Source organism: Sceloporus occidentalis, unplaced genomic scaffold, assembly GCF_023333645.1.
Source record: "Sceloporus occidentalis isolate IW3139 unplaced genomic scaffold, rSceOcc1.0.p SCAF_43, whole genome shotgun sequence".
Taxonomy (NCBI): Eukaryota; Metazoa; Chordata; class Lepidosauria; order Squamata; family Phrynosomatidae; genus Sceloporus; species Sceloporus occidentalis.
Window position 1 is genome coordinate 719,876 of NW_028317023.1, and position 16,763 is coordinate 736,638.

The 16,763-nt window shown below is 41.6% G+C and overlaps 1 protein-coding gene across 1 annotated transcript; it reads right to left on the reverse strand.

The window, feature by feature from the left end:
- Nucleotides 1-288: 288 nt before the first annotated feature.
- LOC149289653 (LYR motif-containing protein 9-like) lies at nucleotides 289-6,381 on the reverse strand. Its single transcript, XM_089490344.1, has 3 exons — nucleotides 6,256-6,381; nucleotides 3,698-3,790; nucleotides 289-306 (listed from the first exon to the last, which is right to left on the reverse strand). Exons 1-3 carry the CDS (start codon nucleotides 6,379-6,381, stop codon nucleotides 289-291), a joined length of 237 nt encoding a protein of 78 aa, XP_089346470.1.
- Nucleotides 6,382-16,763: the final 10,382 nt, after the last annotated feature.

The window sequence follows — 16,763 nt, forward strand, 5'->3', positions numbered from 1 at the left end:
GCAATTTTAGACTTACATTGTTGTTCAAAGCGAATTGGGTTTTTTCACACAAACGGGGAGGTAACACAATAGTGTAAAACTAAAAGACTCCCAAATCAATACACATCCTATGTTCCGTTATTCTGTCGGATTTCAGATTCCCATGCACCTTATACAGGTACCCTTCGATTACAAGGAAGCAGGGGGAAGCGGTTTCATTCTTTTCTCCCCGTTTCAGCAGCAGAGATCACCAAAGAGTCACTTTTCACCTCCATAGCATGTACGTTTTCAGTATAATTTTGGATGTTCTTAGGTTTGTTTCTTATACTAAAAAAGAAAAAAAAAACAGATATGATTTTAAAAGGGTACATATGAAATAAAACACTTTCACAGGCCAATAGGTCAGGCTTTTTAAATTCTAGGTTTTGGGTAGGCATTTAGCAACCATATATAGTTTGAACTATTTTGTTTGCTGGCCACCCACAATCAAAGCTTTTTTTATGGCTTCATCATACTCCAATGTTTTACCCCTAATTGGGCAGGAGGTAGTCAGAGATCTCCTTGCAAAATCACCTCTGGTTTTCTCTCTGGTATGTGGTTTGATTTGGTCAAATATGTGAGCTTTGCAGGGTCCTAGTCCTTTCCTTCTTAACATTTGATGAATGAGAGCGTCCTTTGGGGTGATTAACACTGAAGGTTAAATAACACTACTAGAATACATACAAATGGCTATTATGCAGCTTCCTGAAAAGAGTTTTGTATGCAAAAAGCTACCTATAGGCTAGGTTTCCACTTGGGTTTTTGTCCTGCGTTTTTTTCTTGATGAAAAACGCCAGGAAAAACGCCAAGAAAACTGCCACTGCATTTACCTGCGTTTTGGCGTTTTTTCTGGCGTTTTAGCCTTTCTGTGGAAATTGCTTTTTTTGACCTTAGGCAGTTTTTCCAGCCTTTACACGTTAGAAGTTTCACCCAGCTAAAAGGGATTAGGATAAATGGCGAGTATCTGCCCCCTCCTGATGCCATTTACTTGGTAGAGTTCTACTTAAACACCCCGGCGGACCCTTTTGTCTCTTTTCTGTGGTTTGTAAGGCATGCTTTATTCCGAATGTCTGCTCCTATAGGAAGATTGGCCCCAAATGAGGGTGCAAATTGTTTGCTGTTGCTTTTGGCAGGCAGGATCCCGTTGGTTTGTTTGTAATGTCATGTTTGTTCCAAATGGTGTAAAATTCAATATGAACTTTGTTTTGTGTGAAACTGTTTGTTTCCAGCCTATTTCTCGTAGGACACACAGATACTGGGTCCATCCTCTGCATTGTAACTGTGGAAAAAAACGCCATAAAAAACGCCAAGGCAAAAAACCCACATGGCTTTTTCATGGCATTTTTTCTCTCCCATTGACTTCTATTGGAGAAAAACGCCAAGATTTCCTTGCAAAAAACGCCAGAGTGTCAACATGCTGCGATTTTGAAAAACTGCCACAGAGCCCAAAAAAGCAGAAAAACGCCAAAGAGGACTGAAAAAACGCCAAACAAAAAAACGCCGAGTGGATATGGCATTCTGCGATTTCCTATTGAAGAACAGCTAACATCTGGCTGCAGCGTTTTTCACTAAAAAAACGCCAGGTCGCGCTATTGGCGTTTTTAGCATAAAAAAACCAAGTGGAAACCTAGCCTAAAATGAGCTTACTTTGCAAGGTATCTACAGATAGGTAACATATTTGAAGCTGTCCAACAAACTGTCTTAGTCTCAAAAGACTTGTAATCTATTGCAATTGTGTTCGTCAATAAAGGTTTTTAATTATACATTTAGTAAATTTTATGAAAATACTGATAATAGAAATGAAAAAAAATGAGAGCATTCATCTTCAACACTAGGTAGTAAACTATATATGCTGTTAAGGGACTACAATTATTGTCTTATTAAGCCCTGAGGTTGTTGCTTCAATGTAAAGAAGAAAAAAAAAAACAGATACTGGTGTCCAGAGGGGTTACGCCAGCAACCAATCCCTCAGGTTTGCTGCCGGTTGCTTCGGGGGCCACATTCCTGGTATATGACTTTCAAATATGGTGGCGCTTGGAGGCCGAAAAAGTGGATCACCTCCTAAGCTCAACAAGTCTTGCTGAAGTGCCTCGATAAAGAGGCATTCAGCAACACACACACACAAAAAAAAGTTAGGGGCCCCGGATGATTGCTACAAAGTGCTACTTGAAAGAGACATGTTACCTCTAAACAGATAGCAGCACCCATGTAAAATAAAAGTGTTACCACAGGGGTCTGTCCAGACCATCCTGAGAACTCTGCGCTCCCCCTGCAGATTGACTACAGGTACTGAAGCCAACCATGCAGACCAATGGGGCCCAGCGTACTAATCGCTATGTAAATATTTAAAAATTAAAAAGACCAAGTGGTGCCGTCATTACATCATAAGGGGAACCATCCAGTTCAAAGAAAATACATTAAAAACAATTCTGGTAAAGTCCAAAACATCCTGGCGTGGAAAGAGTTAAAATACCAGCATTTGAAATACCCTTGAGTGTCTAGTTGATGGGGTAAATTGAACTGACCAGCTTCAAAGACATCCCAACCAGGACCAGATTTGAAAAAAAAAGGCTATGAAATAGAAAAATCCTTGTAGTTATTGCCAAAAAACATAAAAACATTTATTTCTAACCTCAGGACAAATATCATAATCTATTTAGCAGTTTTTTTCATAAGCTTTTGTAGATAAGTAAAAGATGTTTCAAATAAAAGTCAGATTTAATTTTCATCAATATTTTGGAGTTTGTATAGTAAATTAGATGATCAAAAAAACGGTATCCAAAAAACCCCAATATAATTTGTACGGGCACACTAAATGAGAGAGAAGAAAATTACAGCCAAAGACAAACACTGCAGAAGCAATGAAACAGCCACTGTAACGAAGAGTAAAAAAAATAAACAGCTCTGTCCTTAACCCCTTAATGACAATGCCCGTACATGTACGGGCTCAAAATGCATTATTTTCAATGGGTTTAGGGACCACAGATTGCCCTTAAGGGGTTAAACACAAACATGTCAGGGAGGACCAGAAGCGCATGACATGCTATTGTGCTCTCAAAAGGTGCTGTGTTCGGCATTACTGACCAAAACCCGTGCACACAGATCTGAATTAATCTACAAAATCAAAACACCTCGGTCCTTCAGACATTATCTACAGAGCTGCTGTGCTAGGTATCTAGTACAGGCATGTCCAAACTTTTTTCGAAGAGTGCCAGATTTGATGAAGTGAACATGTGCGAGGGCCGACCATTTTGCCTGACATTCTTTGAACCATTAAAATTAAATGCAAATTAACTATTTTATGCAAAGTTTATCGAAAACGGAATACTTTTCATTTTGTGACTTGGATGACAAATCTAAACAGGTGTTAAATCACTCTGCCTTTAATATAAAAAAAAACAGATCTATATTTGGGCAACTTCTCTGTGGGGCCTTATCATTCCAGAATGCAGGCCGCAATTGGCCCTCGGGCCGGACTTTGGACATGCCTGACCTAGTAGAACCCTGTGTCCATTGGCCTCTCACTCTTACATGGATAATAGGTGTGGGGAAATGTATATCTCCTTTGCCATGTAAATTATTTATACAATTCAGTAAGTGTATCCCACAGGCATACTTTCCTCTCCATATGTATCTGATCCCAGATACCTTGTACCCGCCATGACCTTGGTAGACTTACTTTATTCATTACCCAATCAGCATCTTCAATGGCCCTTTTTATGATCTGATGTATCCTTGCTGGGTCATCCTCATCCGCATGAACTCGAAAACTCTAAGGGAAGAGAACGAGGGGAAGGTAACAAACATTAACACTAAAACTTCAAAATCAAATTAAGATTCTTTCTTAGAAGTCCTGCGTGGTGTAAATGACGTTAAAATTCTTTAAAAAATACTAGATTTTTAATTAATATTTCAGAGTGTTGTTCATTATCCCTTGTGGGATAAGAATTAAATATCCTTACGCTGATCCTCCCTAAGTCTAGGGGTGGCCTCGCCCTGCCCTGCCCGCGAACGTATTATCGCGCCTGTCATTTGCTGCGCATTGTGGAGTGGACCCGCTCTCCGGCCCATAAACAGTGGGTGGGAGTGGAGAGCGCGCTGCTGGGCCTCCCGATCTCCTCTCTCCCCTGGCTCGCTGTGGATACGGCGCGTCGTCTTGCCTCCCCTCACCCCTTCATGTGTGCTACGCTACGGGTCTGGCACTCCTTGCTCCGCACTACACGGCTTTCTTCTGTCCCTTCCCCACTCACCCCACTCAGAGATAACCCCGACTTTCCGCCTGGGCTGGGACTCAATCTTTTCCCTGCAGCGACTCCGGAGGGTGTCCCGAGATTACGATCTTTTGTGACCCCTGCGGGGCTTAAGCCCTTGGATCACCTTGTCGGCCAGGGGACGACCTCCCTGATGGTTAGGCTTCGCTACCTGCAACTGCAAAACTTTTACCGCTCTTTGGCTCGGAAACATAACGTGCTGCGTGACCTCTCCCCTTTTGAGTCCCTGTGTGTGATGGATGCCCCTCTATCCCATGGTATCTCCAAACTTTACAGCCTCCTCCTGTCCGCCTTGACCCCCTCACCCCCTGCGTTCATGGGGAGGTGGGAGACGGCGCTGCAGGTCGTCCTTACTGAGGAACAGTGGAGCAAGATGTGCATCTTCGCACATCGCTGCTCTCTCAGCGCTAAAGCCCAGGAGATGTCTTATAAACTGCTAGCCCACTGGTACCGCCCGCCTTCGGTGTTGTCTCGCTACCGGCCTGGGTCGACAGACGAGTGCTGGAGGTGCGGGGAGTCCCCGGGCTCTCTCCTTCACCTCTGGTGGAACTGCCCTCGTATCGCTCCCTTCTGGTCCGCCGTGCACGATTGTGCTCAGTCCCTCACTGACAGGGTCCTCCCCTTCACCCCGGAGTTCTACCTCCTACAACATATGACGTTCTCCTTCTCCTGGTACAAACGGACGGTTGTTAGGCACCTGATCACGGCCGCTAAGGCCCTCATACCTCTCCACTGGGGTGACCCCTCCCCTCCCTCTTTTAGGGAGTGGTTCCTCCGGGTGGACAATAAGCGCTCATTGGAGGAATTGGCCCTGTCGGCTTCGAATGCGGTTGAGAGATACCAACGCACCTGGTACCACTGGCTGGCATATGCCTCTGGTCCCCTCGCCCGTTCCTTACTGTCCCAGGCGCCTGCGGACTTACCTACAGCCCTTATATCTTGACCCCCTGCCCGACGATATTGTAGCGCTCTGGTCCACATCCCCAGTCCTGGCCCCTCCTCTAACCCCCCCTTTTTTTTTTTTTCCTTCTCTTTCTTTCTCTTTTTTCTCTTCTTCTCCCCCCCTTTTTGTTTCTCCCTTTTTTTTCCCTTCCCCCGTGGCCTGCCTTCCTTCGCATGCCTCTCTTGACTCTACCCGCTCGACCCCCGTTCTCTCCTCTGCGGTTATATGGGCCGTATGCCCGTGCAAGGATCCCCCTTGACAGGCTGCTCCATCCCTGGCGACTCTACGCTGGTGGTTGCGCTCATTTAGCACTTAAGGCCACTAAGGCCATTCAGAGCCGAAGTCAGCAACCTTTGAGGCTCCTCACTCCCTCTCTTAGGTGTGCTATTTAAGACATGTGTCTGTCAGGGGTCTTCTGATGATATCTTGTCGCTAGGCGGGTAATTGTCGGGGGGCGGATTGTCGGGATGCCATTGTTCTGATGTGTACCAACTTGGATGTCACGGTTTGTTTGCTCCCCTACCCTTTCTTTTTCTGTATCCCACATATTTTGAAAATTTTGAAAATCTCAATAAACATTGATTTACCCTAAGAATTAAATATCCTGTGTTAGGATATTTAATTCTGTAGCCACTGATATTTACCATTTATTATTTTAGTTGCAGTAGGGAAATTATTTCACATGCATCACACCATACCTCCCAAGTATCCCTGATTTTAAGTGGAGTCCCTTTTGGGTCTCTTTTAAGAATATTTTGTGGGTGTTGGTGTAATACAGTCTTAAAAGTAAAAATAACATGTATATAGAAAGCAGGAATAATGTCTAAGGGACTGATTAAGGTCTGTCGATATGCACAGACTAGATAGATCAAATGATTCTAACCTGAAGGCAAATTTTAAATTTCTAGGTCTGTTTGGTAATGGTGAGAAAAATACGATAACCAACTGTGACACCATACAAAAACGGTATTACCGTAATAAATACAACAGCGCTTAACATGCACCTTCTTCTTCAACGAGTACCTGCTGCACCGCATGCTTGTAATGATTCTGGAGGTTTTCTGCAGGAAGTTGCTTGCAGCACCGGAGAAGGTAGCGGTAGAGCTGTAAAGGCTTGTGCACCAACTCTGCACCAGGTAAAGGGACCATTTCCTATTAAATTGCTGTCTAACAAGCAAGCAAAATAAATGACACTAAATATGTGAAATGGCCCAGTTTACAAAATGAGTAATCACACAGAGACAAAGCTGCTATTAGAAGTGACAGTTTACTTTAATAAAACCATGCAGCAACAATAGTCTACCTTTATTACTACGTAATAATACCGAGGGGGGCGGGAAGCAACAAACTGAACGTCACAACGCTGCACCTAAGCGATTTATGTTGTCACGTGAAGGCTCCGTCCAATGCTAATGACTTTGCTCCGTAATGACCTTGACAGTCAGTGAGCGCGCGCGCGCTGACCTGAGATTTCCCGTACAGGCGGAGGGATATAACGCAGTGAGGAGTTCCCGAGTGCGGTTTACTCACCGGGACGGGAATTCACGGTCAGGTCTGTCCGGTGCTGCCGTATCGTTAATGTGATGCACGCTGACGGAAGGGCGTGCACGACTGTTTATGAGCGGTTTTTTGTTTTTTTTTAAATAATAAAGTAACCGGAAGCGAGCTCTAAACCAACACGTCCTGAAAATCTACTTCATTCATTTGTCGTGAAAGCTAAAAAAAGTATTAAGAGTGTCTTCCCTCCTGGCGTTATTATTATGGCGGCCCCTAACGGCTTGTCTTCTGCTGCTGTTAGTAAATAAGCAGTGCCTAATAGTGTTCATGTTACTGGTCACACAGGTGGTTAAAGGGGGGTCCCATGAAAGTAAAATATTTCCCAGCGAGGGAGTAAAATACAGCGCTGTACAGGTAATATAGGTAAGCATTGCCAAAACCATGGAGTTATTCTGTGCCCATAAACTACTTTTATGTGGATCTCTTGTCAGTCATGTGTTCAAGCAGGTCAAGTCACTATGCTGAGCTGATTCTTTATGGCAGTGCTTATGAAGTCCATAAACTTCCATTAGGTGGAATGTCCGACTGGGTGATTAAGACTGAGCCATTCTATTGCTTACCACAGCCAGTATGATAAGGGGTCTGGCCAGGGTGTTGTTTAGCATACTGTTCAAATACAACAGCTAGAACACATACAACTGACTAATATATAGCTGCTTGAAACGATATTTGAAAACGTATTTTTTTATGTCATAGTAGTCATGGAAAAGAAGAGGTGAATGCGTGATTGTGTATCTTGCTTTCCACATTTATGCACAGTTTTACTTGCCATGTATTGTCATAAACTGTCACCATTCAGAAACAATAACTCGATCATTCAGATTTACTTAGTAAAATGTGATACGTAGCAAAGGATAATGGAAACCGCAGATACGCTCATTTTCGGAATATTATGCATGTCTGGCGTGTTATTTCCATATAGACAAAGCATTCACCAATGAATGACAGGTTCATTGGAACACCTAGAGAACTCCCAGCTATCATGCAGAATGACAGTCTTCACGGTAGACTTTTTTCCAATGGCAACAATTCAGTAAAGGGAGAGCTGGCAGGACAGTTGTGTCTGTCACTTCATTATGAAGGGTGAATACTGGCATGCGTCTGCATCAATAAAAGCTGAGCTGGCCCTGTACAATGTATAATTCAATTTGTGATGAGGCTTTGAAGAAGTCACATTATACAGGGCCGAGCGTTTCTTGCAGAAGAAGCTTGCTAAAGTTGGCTCTTCATAATGTATAGCGACATCAACGCATTGAAATCACAACTTCCTTTGAGCTTTTGGTGCCACAAAATTTATCCTGATCCAAGCTTTAACCCCTTGATGACAATTGCCGGTCCGGGTACGTCATGGAAAAACAAGTCGATTACGACAAATGACGTGCCAGGACGTGATCGGTTTTTTTCACCCAAACGGCGTTGCTGTAATGCCTCGACCTCGAGGCATTCAGCAACGCCACGATCGGGACCAGGGGCGTCAACATCTGCCATACAATGTATGGCGGCGGACGCCCATTTTAAAAACGTTTAGGAGGCGATCAACGATTACCTCCTAAACTTAAATGGTGTCGCTGGAATGCCTCGATCAGGAGGCATCCAGCGAAATCAAACACTTACCCCAGGATGGACTGTGACCGCTCCAGAGAGCGGTCACAACCGCAGCTGCTCACAGTCTTCACCATCCACAAGATGGCGGCGGCGGCCCGGGGAAAAAAAACAATAAAGACGAAAAAGTTCGCTAGAAGGTCTCCAGACCCTCTAGAGAACTCTGGCTCCACTTGCAGGTTGAATACAGGTACTACATTCAACCATGCAAGTCAATGGAGCCCAGCTTTCTAATCACAGTGTGATTAGTAAAAATTAATTAAAAAATAAAATGAATAATAATTAGAAAAAAATAGTAAAAAAAACCCAGTAAAATGTAAAAATAATTTCCCTCTGATGTCAGGGGAACCTTCAAGTTGAAAAAAAAAGTTAATTTAAAAAAAAAAAAGGCAAAAATAAAATATATATATAAAAAATATATTTTTGTGAGCAAGTCCTAAAATTAGCACATTAGCTTAAAACAATTCTCGCATGGAAAGAGTTAAAATGCTGGCATATTAAATGCCCATGGGGTGTCTACTTTTAAAAAATGTATGATTTGATGGGGTAAATTGAATTGGCCGGGTTCAACAATTTCCCAATTAACACGGGGGGGGAAGGATGGCCACACATCTAATTTCCAATTAGAAAAATGCACACGTACCAAATGTGGCCTTTTAGTTCCCCCAAAAAATGACAAACCCATGCATGTGGGGTATCACTGTACTCAGGAGATGTTGCTGAACACATATTGGGGTGTCGTGTGACAGCAGCATATACCAGGAGCTGTAAATTCATACATTTTTCTAAATTTTTCACCATATTTTATACTTTTTTAATAGTAAATAATATGATACAATCAAAACAATGTCATCTAAAGAAAGCCCTTCTTGTCCTGAAATAAACAATATCTAATGTGTGTGGGTTCAGTAAACAGGAAAGAAGAAAATTACAGCTAAACACGAGCAGCGCAGAAATGTTAAAACGGCCATTGTCACGAAGGGTACAAAAAGTAAAATCAGCCTTTGTCACGAAGCGGTTAAACATATTTCCCATGAGGAATGATTTTGGCACCTGATTAATGAAATGCAAATTCCAATTTAATGATAGATACATCTATGTTTGATGACAGAAAATACATTATTCTTAATCAGTTGTAACAGCTGCTGGTGTGAGCACTAGTGAGTGAGTGAGCAAAATATCGCTGACGTCAACGGGAAAGTCATTTGAGGACAGGATATCCCCTGCAGGGTCTGTCTGGACCCTGCTGGGATATCCAACCGCTTTCCCTACTGGCCAATCAAACACATTGCCATCCCCCCGTTCACTACCCCCTAATCCGTTAAGCCGTATAAAAAATACTGCCCTATAGAGTACTATATGAGGGATGAATATGGCCTTCTAGAACATAAAAAATATGTATATAGGGTATGTCTGCAATCATACCCTACAGGTACCGGCCTCTCAATGGTGTCGCACCCCTGTGGTACGCACTAGGAGGGGGTTACATTGTGGGTAGCCGGTCTTCCTTGTGGAGGCAGTTGCCTTCCTCCTCTGCCTATTCTTCACTCCCTGCCTCCTTGCAGGGAGCTGGAGACAGCGGTGATGGAGAGGCCAGGCTGCCAACGTGGGAGGTGGCGCTTCCGTGTGCCATGTGGGCACCACCTCTTTTAACCCTTTCATCGACAAAGTGGGGAGCGGAGCTGCAGAGGAACTGCCTGACACCCCTATAAAAGCCCCTGGAACCATGATGGCGGTGCTCAGGTATTTAGAGTATCTTAGCTGCCTACTGTGTCTCCCTGCTGCTTTTTTTATGTCCTTTTGACTCAGATTGTGACCCGTTTTGCCTTTTTTCTGTCTGTCCCCTTTTTGACCCGGATTGGATTACCAGTATTCCTATTGCCTGGCACTGACCCCTGGACTGTGACCTGGATTTATTCTTGCCTGCCTCTGACCTCTGGACCGTGACCTTGTCTGCCTTTGACCCTTGAACTTCTGGTCTGTTTTTTTAATCTTTCCTCCTATTGAACCATAGTTTTCAAGAAAAATTATTTCTACAAGCATTGTGGTGTCCCTTTAACTGTGTGTAGCTCATCTCCTGCATGTCAGGTTCCTAGTCCTTAAATCAACCCCTGGTATTACATCAGGGGATATTGCTGAACATGAATTCAGTTATTGTTTAACAGGGGCACCTAAAATATAGAAGAAATTCTAAGAAAATTGCCCAAATTTTTTTTTTATATATATATATATACAAGCACTCACAATTACTATGTTTGCATGTTCCTATGGTTTCAAATGAAAACCCTGTTTATTCTGAATGAAAGGATGTGTAATTTGCGTGGGTACATCAAACACAGAAAAGGGGGATCTTAATGAAAGCCACATATGGTAAAAAAAAACGGCACTTAAGGTACCAAAAACCACTGGGACTAGAAGGGGCTAAAACCTGTGCAAAGATGCCCATTAGGATGTTATATTATGTCCTGAGTTTGTTGCAGCGGCTGTTGAAAGCCTGGATTCTCCTCTGTCGTCAGAAGACATCTGGGACCCTGCTGGGATCTCAGATTGCTCCCCCTGTTGGCTGTTTGCAGCACAGACAGATAAGGAGGAGAGGGAGAAACAACGTTTTCAAAAACTGGAAAAAAATATAATTTATTGGGAGCCCACTGATGTCGCCTTACGGTATGAAAACAGCCGTGCCTGGAGGGGTTAATCATGGAGCATAATAAGTACTTCAACATTTACATAATGTGACCTTATGTCTGGAATGCGGGTGCGCACATTCCCCTTATTTTTATGCCACTATGACTGGTCACCCAAGAAACAATTATCTAACAAAAAATGCTTAGTGTTTTGTTTTTTTACATGTGCTTTCTGACACCCAAAGCCCCAAAAGTTGTGCTTAATCAGAATCTTGGCATTTGGTTTAGTCACTTGCTGCAATATTGAAAGTTGTAAGTATGTTATGTAACCTGAAGGTGGAGCTTTAGTATTTTGCATTTGGTAGTGCGAACTGAACTTTGTACAGATTAATTTGGATATTTTGTCCAGTTTTGTATGTCTTTATTTTGCACTGGATCATTTGCAACACACTATCAGTAGCGTACCTAGCAGGGGGAAGTCAGGCAGACATCTATGCAGTCCGGCGGGTGCCTAACGCAGCCCTGCAGCTTACCATTGCGGAGGGGAAAACAACACTTCTGGCTTGTCTGGTGTCTGTAGATGAGTGTTTAATAATCCTTTTTTAAGAAAACATTTTTATAGATCTTTGTTAGATGATCCTGTTATTGCACAGCTGACACATAGCCTTCTGCAAGTATGCGCTTTATTGCAAAACACAACTTTTTCACTTCTTGCAGTTTCATACCATATCTTGTCTTTAAGTTATTCTATACAGTGTGTCCTTTGTCTCCCTTGATGCAGTGTGGTTTGCACAATTTTTTGTTTTTTCGCTCCTCTTTTAAAAACATTTATTAAGCTGTTAATTTAATAACTTGGCATCATATTATTTGCTTTTTCATTTAATATCAGCTCCAGGCTTACATGGTGCCTTTCATTTATAGAGTGTTTTTTTCCCCTGTGATCTTCATGCACTATCATTGACCTTTCTTAGACTGGCTCCATGGAAACACCTCTCTTGCCCCAGGCTGCTTATTCAGTAGTCTGGATCTCACAAGGCAAGCTGTGGAAAAAAAGATGCACATACCTTTTCACTCAGCTTTTTGTCTATTTATCTAACAGAGTCTGATCTAGATTTAAAGCTGTGTGACAGGATCTACCAATGTAAAATTGGGCAAATATGCACTTTTGCACAACTGTTGGTTGTCTTGATATATGCATAGATGCATGCCTGTATTTATCATATTGAACACTCCTATTTGGGTAACCTTATGTGTCCTGAAAAAACAAAAAATGAAGCTCATTGTGGGGCTAAGCTAGTGGATGACAGGTAATGGTTTCTCAGTTTAAATACACGAAGTAACAATGTGTTATGTCCGTAAGGGAAAAAATTTAACACAAAGGACAGGACTTTAGGTGCTTGATTGAGTGAAGGGCTCTATTTTTCTATTGTTAGATCCTAAAGTGACTGTAGTTTGAAATCTCATGATATTAACCTGAATCATATGTTAAAAATAGCCAATCTCAAAGAGGCTCTCGGGTGAAAAGAACCTGTAATCTATGTGATTAAACTATACATTATGCAAAGTCAACCCGGTCCTCTTCAGAAAAGAAACTTGCCAGGCTTAGTCTTTTGGTAAAGCCAGGTGTGTCATCGGGGGAGGGGGTCTACTGGGGTTGAAACCACAAATCACACGTCAATAGCACCGAATCTGGATACATCCGGCCTACAGCAACATGAGCTGCTGCCAATAGATCTCCTCACCTGGGGGCTGGGGCCGGTATTGAGGAGGCCATCCAAAATATGTGTGGCTGCAGCTTAAAAAAGTGGTTTAAAATTATTAATTTGTTATCTATAAGAAGTCCAAGTTTTCTTTTTTCAAAAGATATATACACACATTAGACATGGGTGCCAGGAACATGTGTTTTAATCACATGACAGAATTATTAGCGGATCGCTCTGGAATTCTTGTAGGATTTAGTGGATATATGCTTGTAGAAATTGCCATAGAAGGTAATCACTTCATCGTACCTGATATTGTAAAAAGCTACAGAGACTCATGGTTAGAAAGGCAAGGTCGTCTCTATCCTCTATTCCTTCTCCCCCATCGTTTCAAGAACCGAGAGCTTGGAGTACCCAAATTCCAAAAATGCCATTGTCCTGTTATTGATTATATATGTATGTATGCTTTGTATAAGAAATAAGACATCGAATCTGTGATTTCATCTGATCTGTGGTCATTTAGAAAGTTAGTCAAAGCAAATATATGTAACACTATCCCTGGTGGTTCATATGATGGTGGTTTTCGCAGCCTCTTAGGTAGAGCAGGCATCATGATAAGTTTAGAAAAGAACTCCACCATTCTTGCATTCATGTGTTCTTTCCTGCGCTACCCAGTTAGGCATCAGATTAGCTTGTTTTGGTTTTTTTATTTATAGGTTCTAGTTCAACTCTCAAGTACCCTTATTTTTCCTCATCTGTTTATGGAAGAACCAGGAGCTTCCCTATCCCACCTTGACAGGTCAGGGCTGTTTTGGCAGCAAAAGGGGGGCCTACACAATATTAGGCTGGTGGTCATAATGTAACGGCTGATTGCTGTATAGTGACTGAGAAAAGAAACATTTAGCATGATTTATGACAAAAGACAATCTTTATATAGAATTCATCAGGGGTATTGTTTATTATAAGCAGATGTTGGTTGTAGATTTAAAATTATGGCAGTTATACATTTGTACAATGTTTAACTCTTAGGTCACATTGGGCAAAGGAAGACTGGAATACACACTTTCATAAAGCATTTGTAAATAGAAAACAGGTTTGCTATATTGTGTGACATCACAATGAAATTGCTGTGATAAGAATTGGCAGTTACACTTGCTCAATTTATAATGTGAGATCATAATTGGGTTTCTGTTATGCAGCTGGATGTGATGTCATAACATAGTAATACACAACTGCATACACAATTGTTTGGGATACAAGGAACACATTGTTAGCTTGTTAATTGCTGACAGCAGATAGACAAGGTAGTGCCTACATGTCCTTTATACCACTTACAACAGAGACAGTCCTAATTTCCAGTTATTCTATGCAGATTAAACATTGTTTTGCATCTTTATTTTGTTGTGATGTAGAGTAGGCATCAAAATGTAAAATACTGTGATTTACACAGAGCAAATAATGTTTAAAGCAACAAAGAAATTCTTAAAATAGCATGTAGAAAGCAGCATCTAAAAAGTAGACATTCACAAAATATCCAACCTCTAGGCAGCAGTGTAGTCATGGCTTCTCCTGTATATCTAAGATTATAACAATACTTGGAAAAATCTGCCATATGCTTGCCCACCAATTAACACAAAGGGGATCAAGTTAAACCTTCTATCATTATTTCTTGATATTTTACTATTATTTTTATATTGATCTGCTTCCTAATTTTACTTAATTGTAACATACACTATTGATTAAACGTTTGGGGTTGCTTAGCTGTTTTCGTTGGAAAACAAGGACATTTGTAGCTGTGCTAATAATAATAGCAAAATGGATTCTAATGACGAATTAGCCTTTTTTTAACTGGGATTAGTTAACAAAATGTGGCATTGGAACACAGGAGTGATAGTTTCTGATAAAAAGGCTTCTGTATGCCTAAGAAGATATTCCATTTAAAATAATCTGTTCCAGCTACAATAGTCATTTACAACATTAACAATGTCTATACTGTATTTCAGATACATTTGCTGTGTTTTTTAATGGATAGAATTTGCTTTTTTTTTTTTTCCCCCAAAAAACAAGGACATTTCTAAGTGACCCCAAACTGGTCCTATTGCAGTTAATAGTTTTATTTATTATTAATTTATTTTCAGGAAACACATGCCCCATGTATTCTGAAGGTAAGGTGTTAGCGAGGAATGCACATGGCTCATCCAGGGGGTATACATGGATGAAGGTCCGCTAAGCAGGGTAAATGAGTAAATCAGATGTTTATAAGAATGAATGCCTTAGACAGAGATCCATCACATTACATCCAGTTGAACTACACATTCTTTGATCCCAAGTAATCAGGTGATTCTCTAGAAGAACTTTAAACAATAATATTAGTTACATTCAACATACAATACAAGAAAGCACCCCAGGTGCTTACATGTAATTTATGTTGTAAGCTACAGTGCTTCATTTCTGTTCTTTTTATGTGCCTTTTTGTTGATACCAATAGTAAAGTTCATTTGTACAAGAAGAACCCCAAAGATATACTGATGAACATAAATTATAATGGCTTACTTCCTACTGTCTGCAAGTGATGTGTCTGGCACCTCATGGCGTTAAACAAGCTTAGAAAGTGATCAATGATTGCTTTCTTTGTTCAGTGTTGCTGCAATGCCTAAATATTGAGGCATTCAGCAGCACCAAAAGATGTCGAAGCGCCTGTGTAATTGGAGTCATCACATTCGCCATATTCAATAAGGCCAACACTTTGAAGCCAGTGCCAGCATAAGTAAAATACCGGCAATGCGAAAGCTGGTTTTTTTTTTTTGTCCAGTGGCAACTCACATATTTTCTGGGACAGTTGCCAAGATGGGTCAAACAGCCTGTGATTAGCATTTTGGCCAGCATTCCCAGAAAATATGGTTAAGGCTCAAAGTGGGTCCAATAACAGGTGCTGCTTATTTAGTATTAACCCCTTCAGTCTCCTATAGACATACTGGTACTTCCATAAAACGCATCTAAAAAACCCATGGACGTACTCCCCCATCAGATCTACTGCCCGATCTCATGTAACAGCTTCCGGTGCGAACACCGGAAAACTGTTAAATTTTTAAATGCCCGATTGCGTTATTGGGCATTCCCTTCTGGGTCGTGTCACTGCTGACGTCACCCGGAAGGTCATCGGAGGACAGGATATCCCCTGCAGGGTCTGTCTAGACCCTGCTGGGATATCCGATCGCTCCGATGAGGCACAGATCACAGACACTGTGATCTTTATGCAATTTTGTGGGGACTTTTCGCTAGTTTTTTACTAAATTTCACATCCTAAACTTTCAGCTAATCATTTAACTATGGTATCAAAAGAAAGCTCTATCTCTCCTTGAGCAAACAATATTTAGTTTACATGGGTACACTATTCGCAGGAAAGGAGAATAATCGCTGAACTGACATACTGCAAAAATGGCAAAATTGCTCCAGGCTTTGAGGTACCAAAAACCCCTGGTACTGAAGGGGTTTAAAAATACAGGAAGCACTTTATTTCATTAAATAGAAGTACAAACCTCAAGGGCTCTGTGGACCTCAAGCTTCCTCTGCTGGGATGCTGTTACATATCCACTACCCCTCAATAAAGTAAGTCTTCCTTACATTAAGTAGAACAGTATTACATTAAATAATAGTAAATAGTAATTATTATGCAAGGGACAATTTACAATTTCAGTGCCTGTAAGAGGTTATATAATTTAGTGCAGCTTGTATTGCAGTCATTGAGTACACAGCCTGACAACTCCCTTCCCCGTTACTGCCTTCACCCACCTCTCCTGTCAGCATGGCTTCTGTTTCTGCAGCGAGAGATCAGAGGAGACCAGAAAATGGCTGGAGAAGGTAAGTGAGCAGGTGTGGAGGCAGATACAAGGCAGGGGAGAGTGCAAGGGGCACAGACAGGACTGAGGGACAGAGAGAGAGAGGAATTTTTGGGCAACACATTTATTTTCCAAATAAAAAAAAAAAGCCCCTCATTTCTGAAAGGGAAACAAATGAGCCCTGTGGACAAGTCTAATGGGTGTGTAAT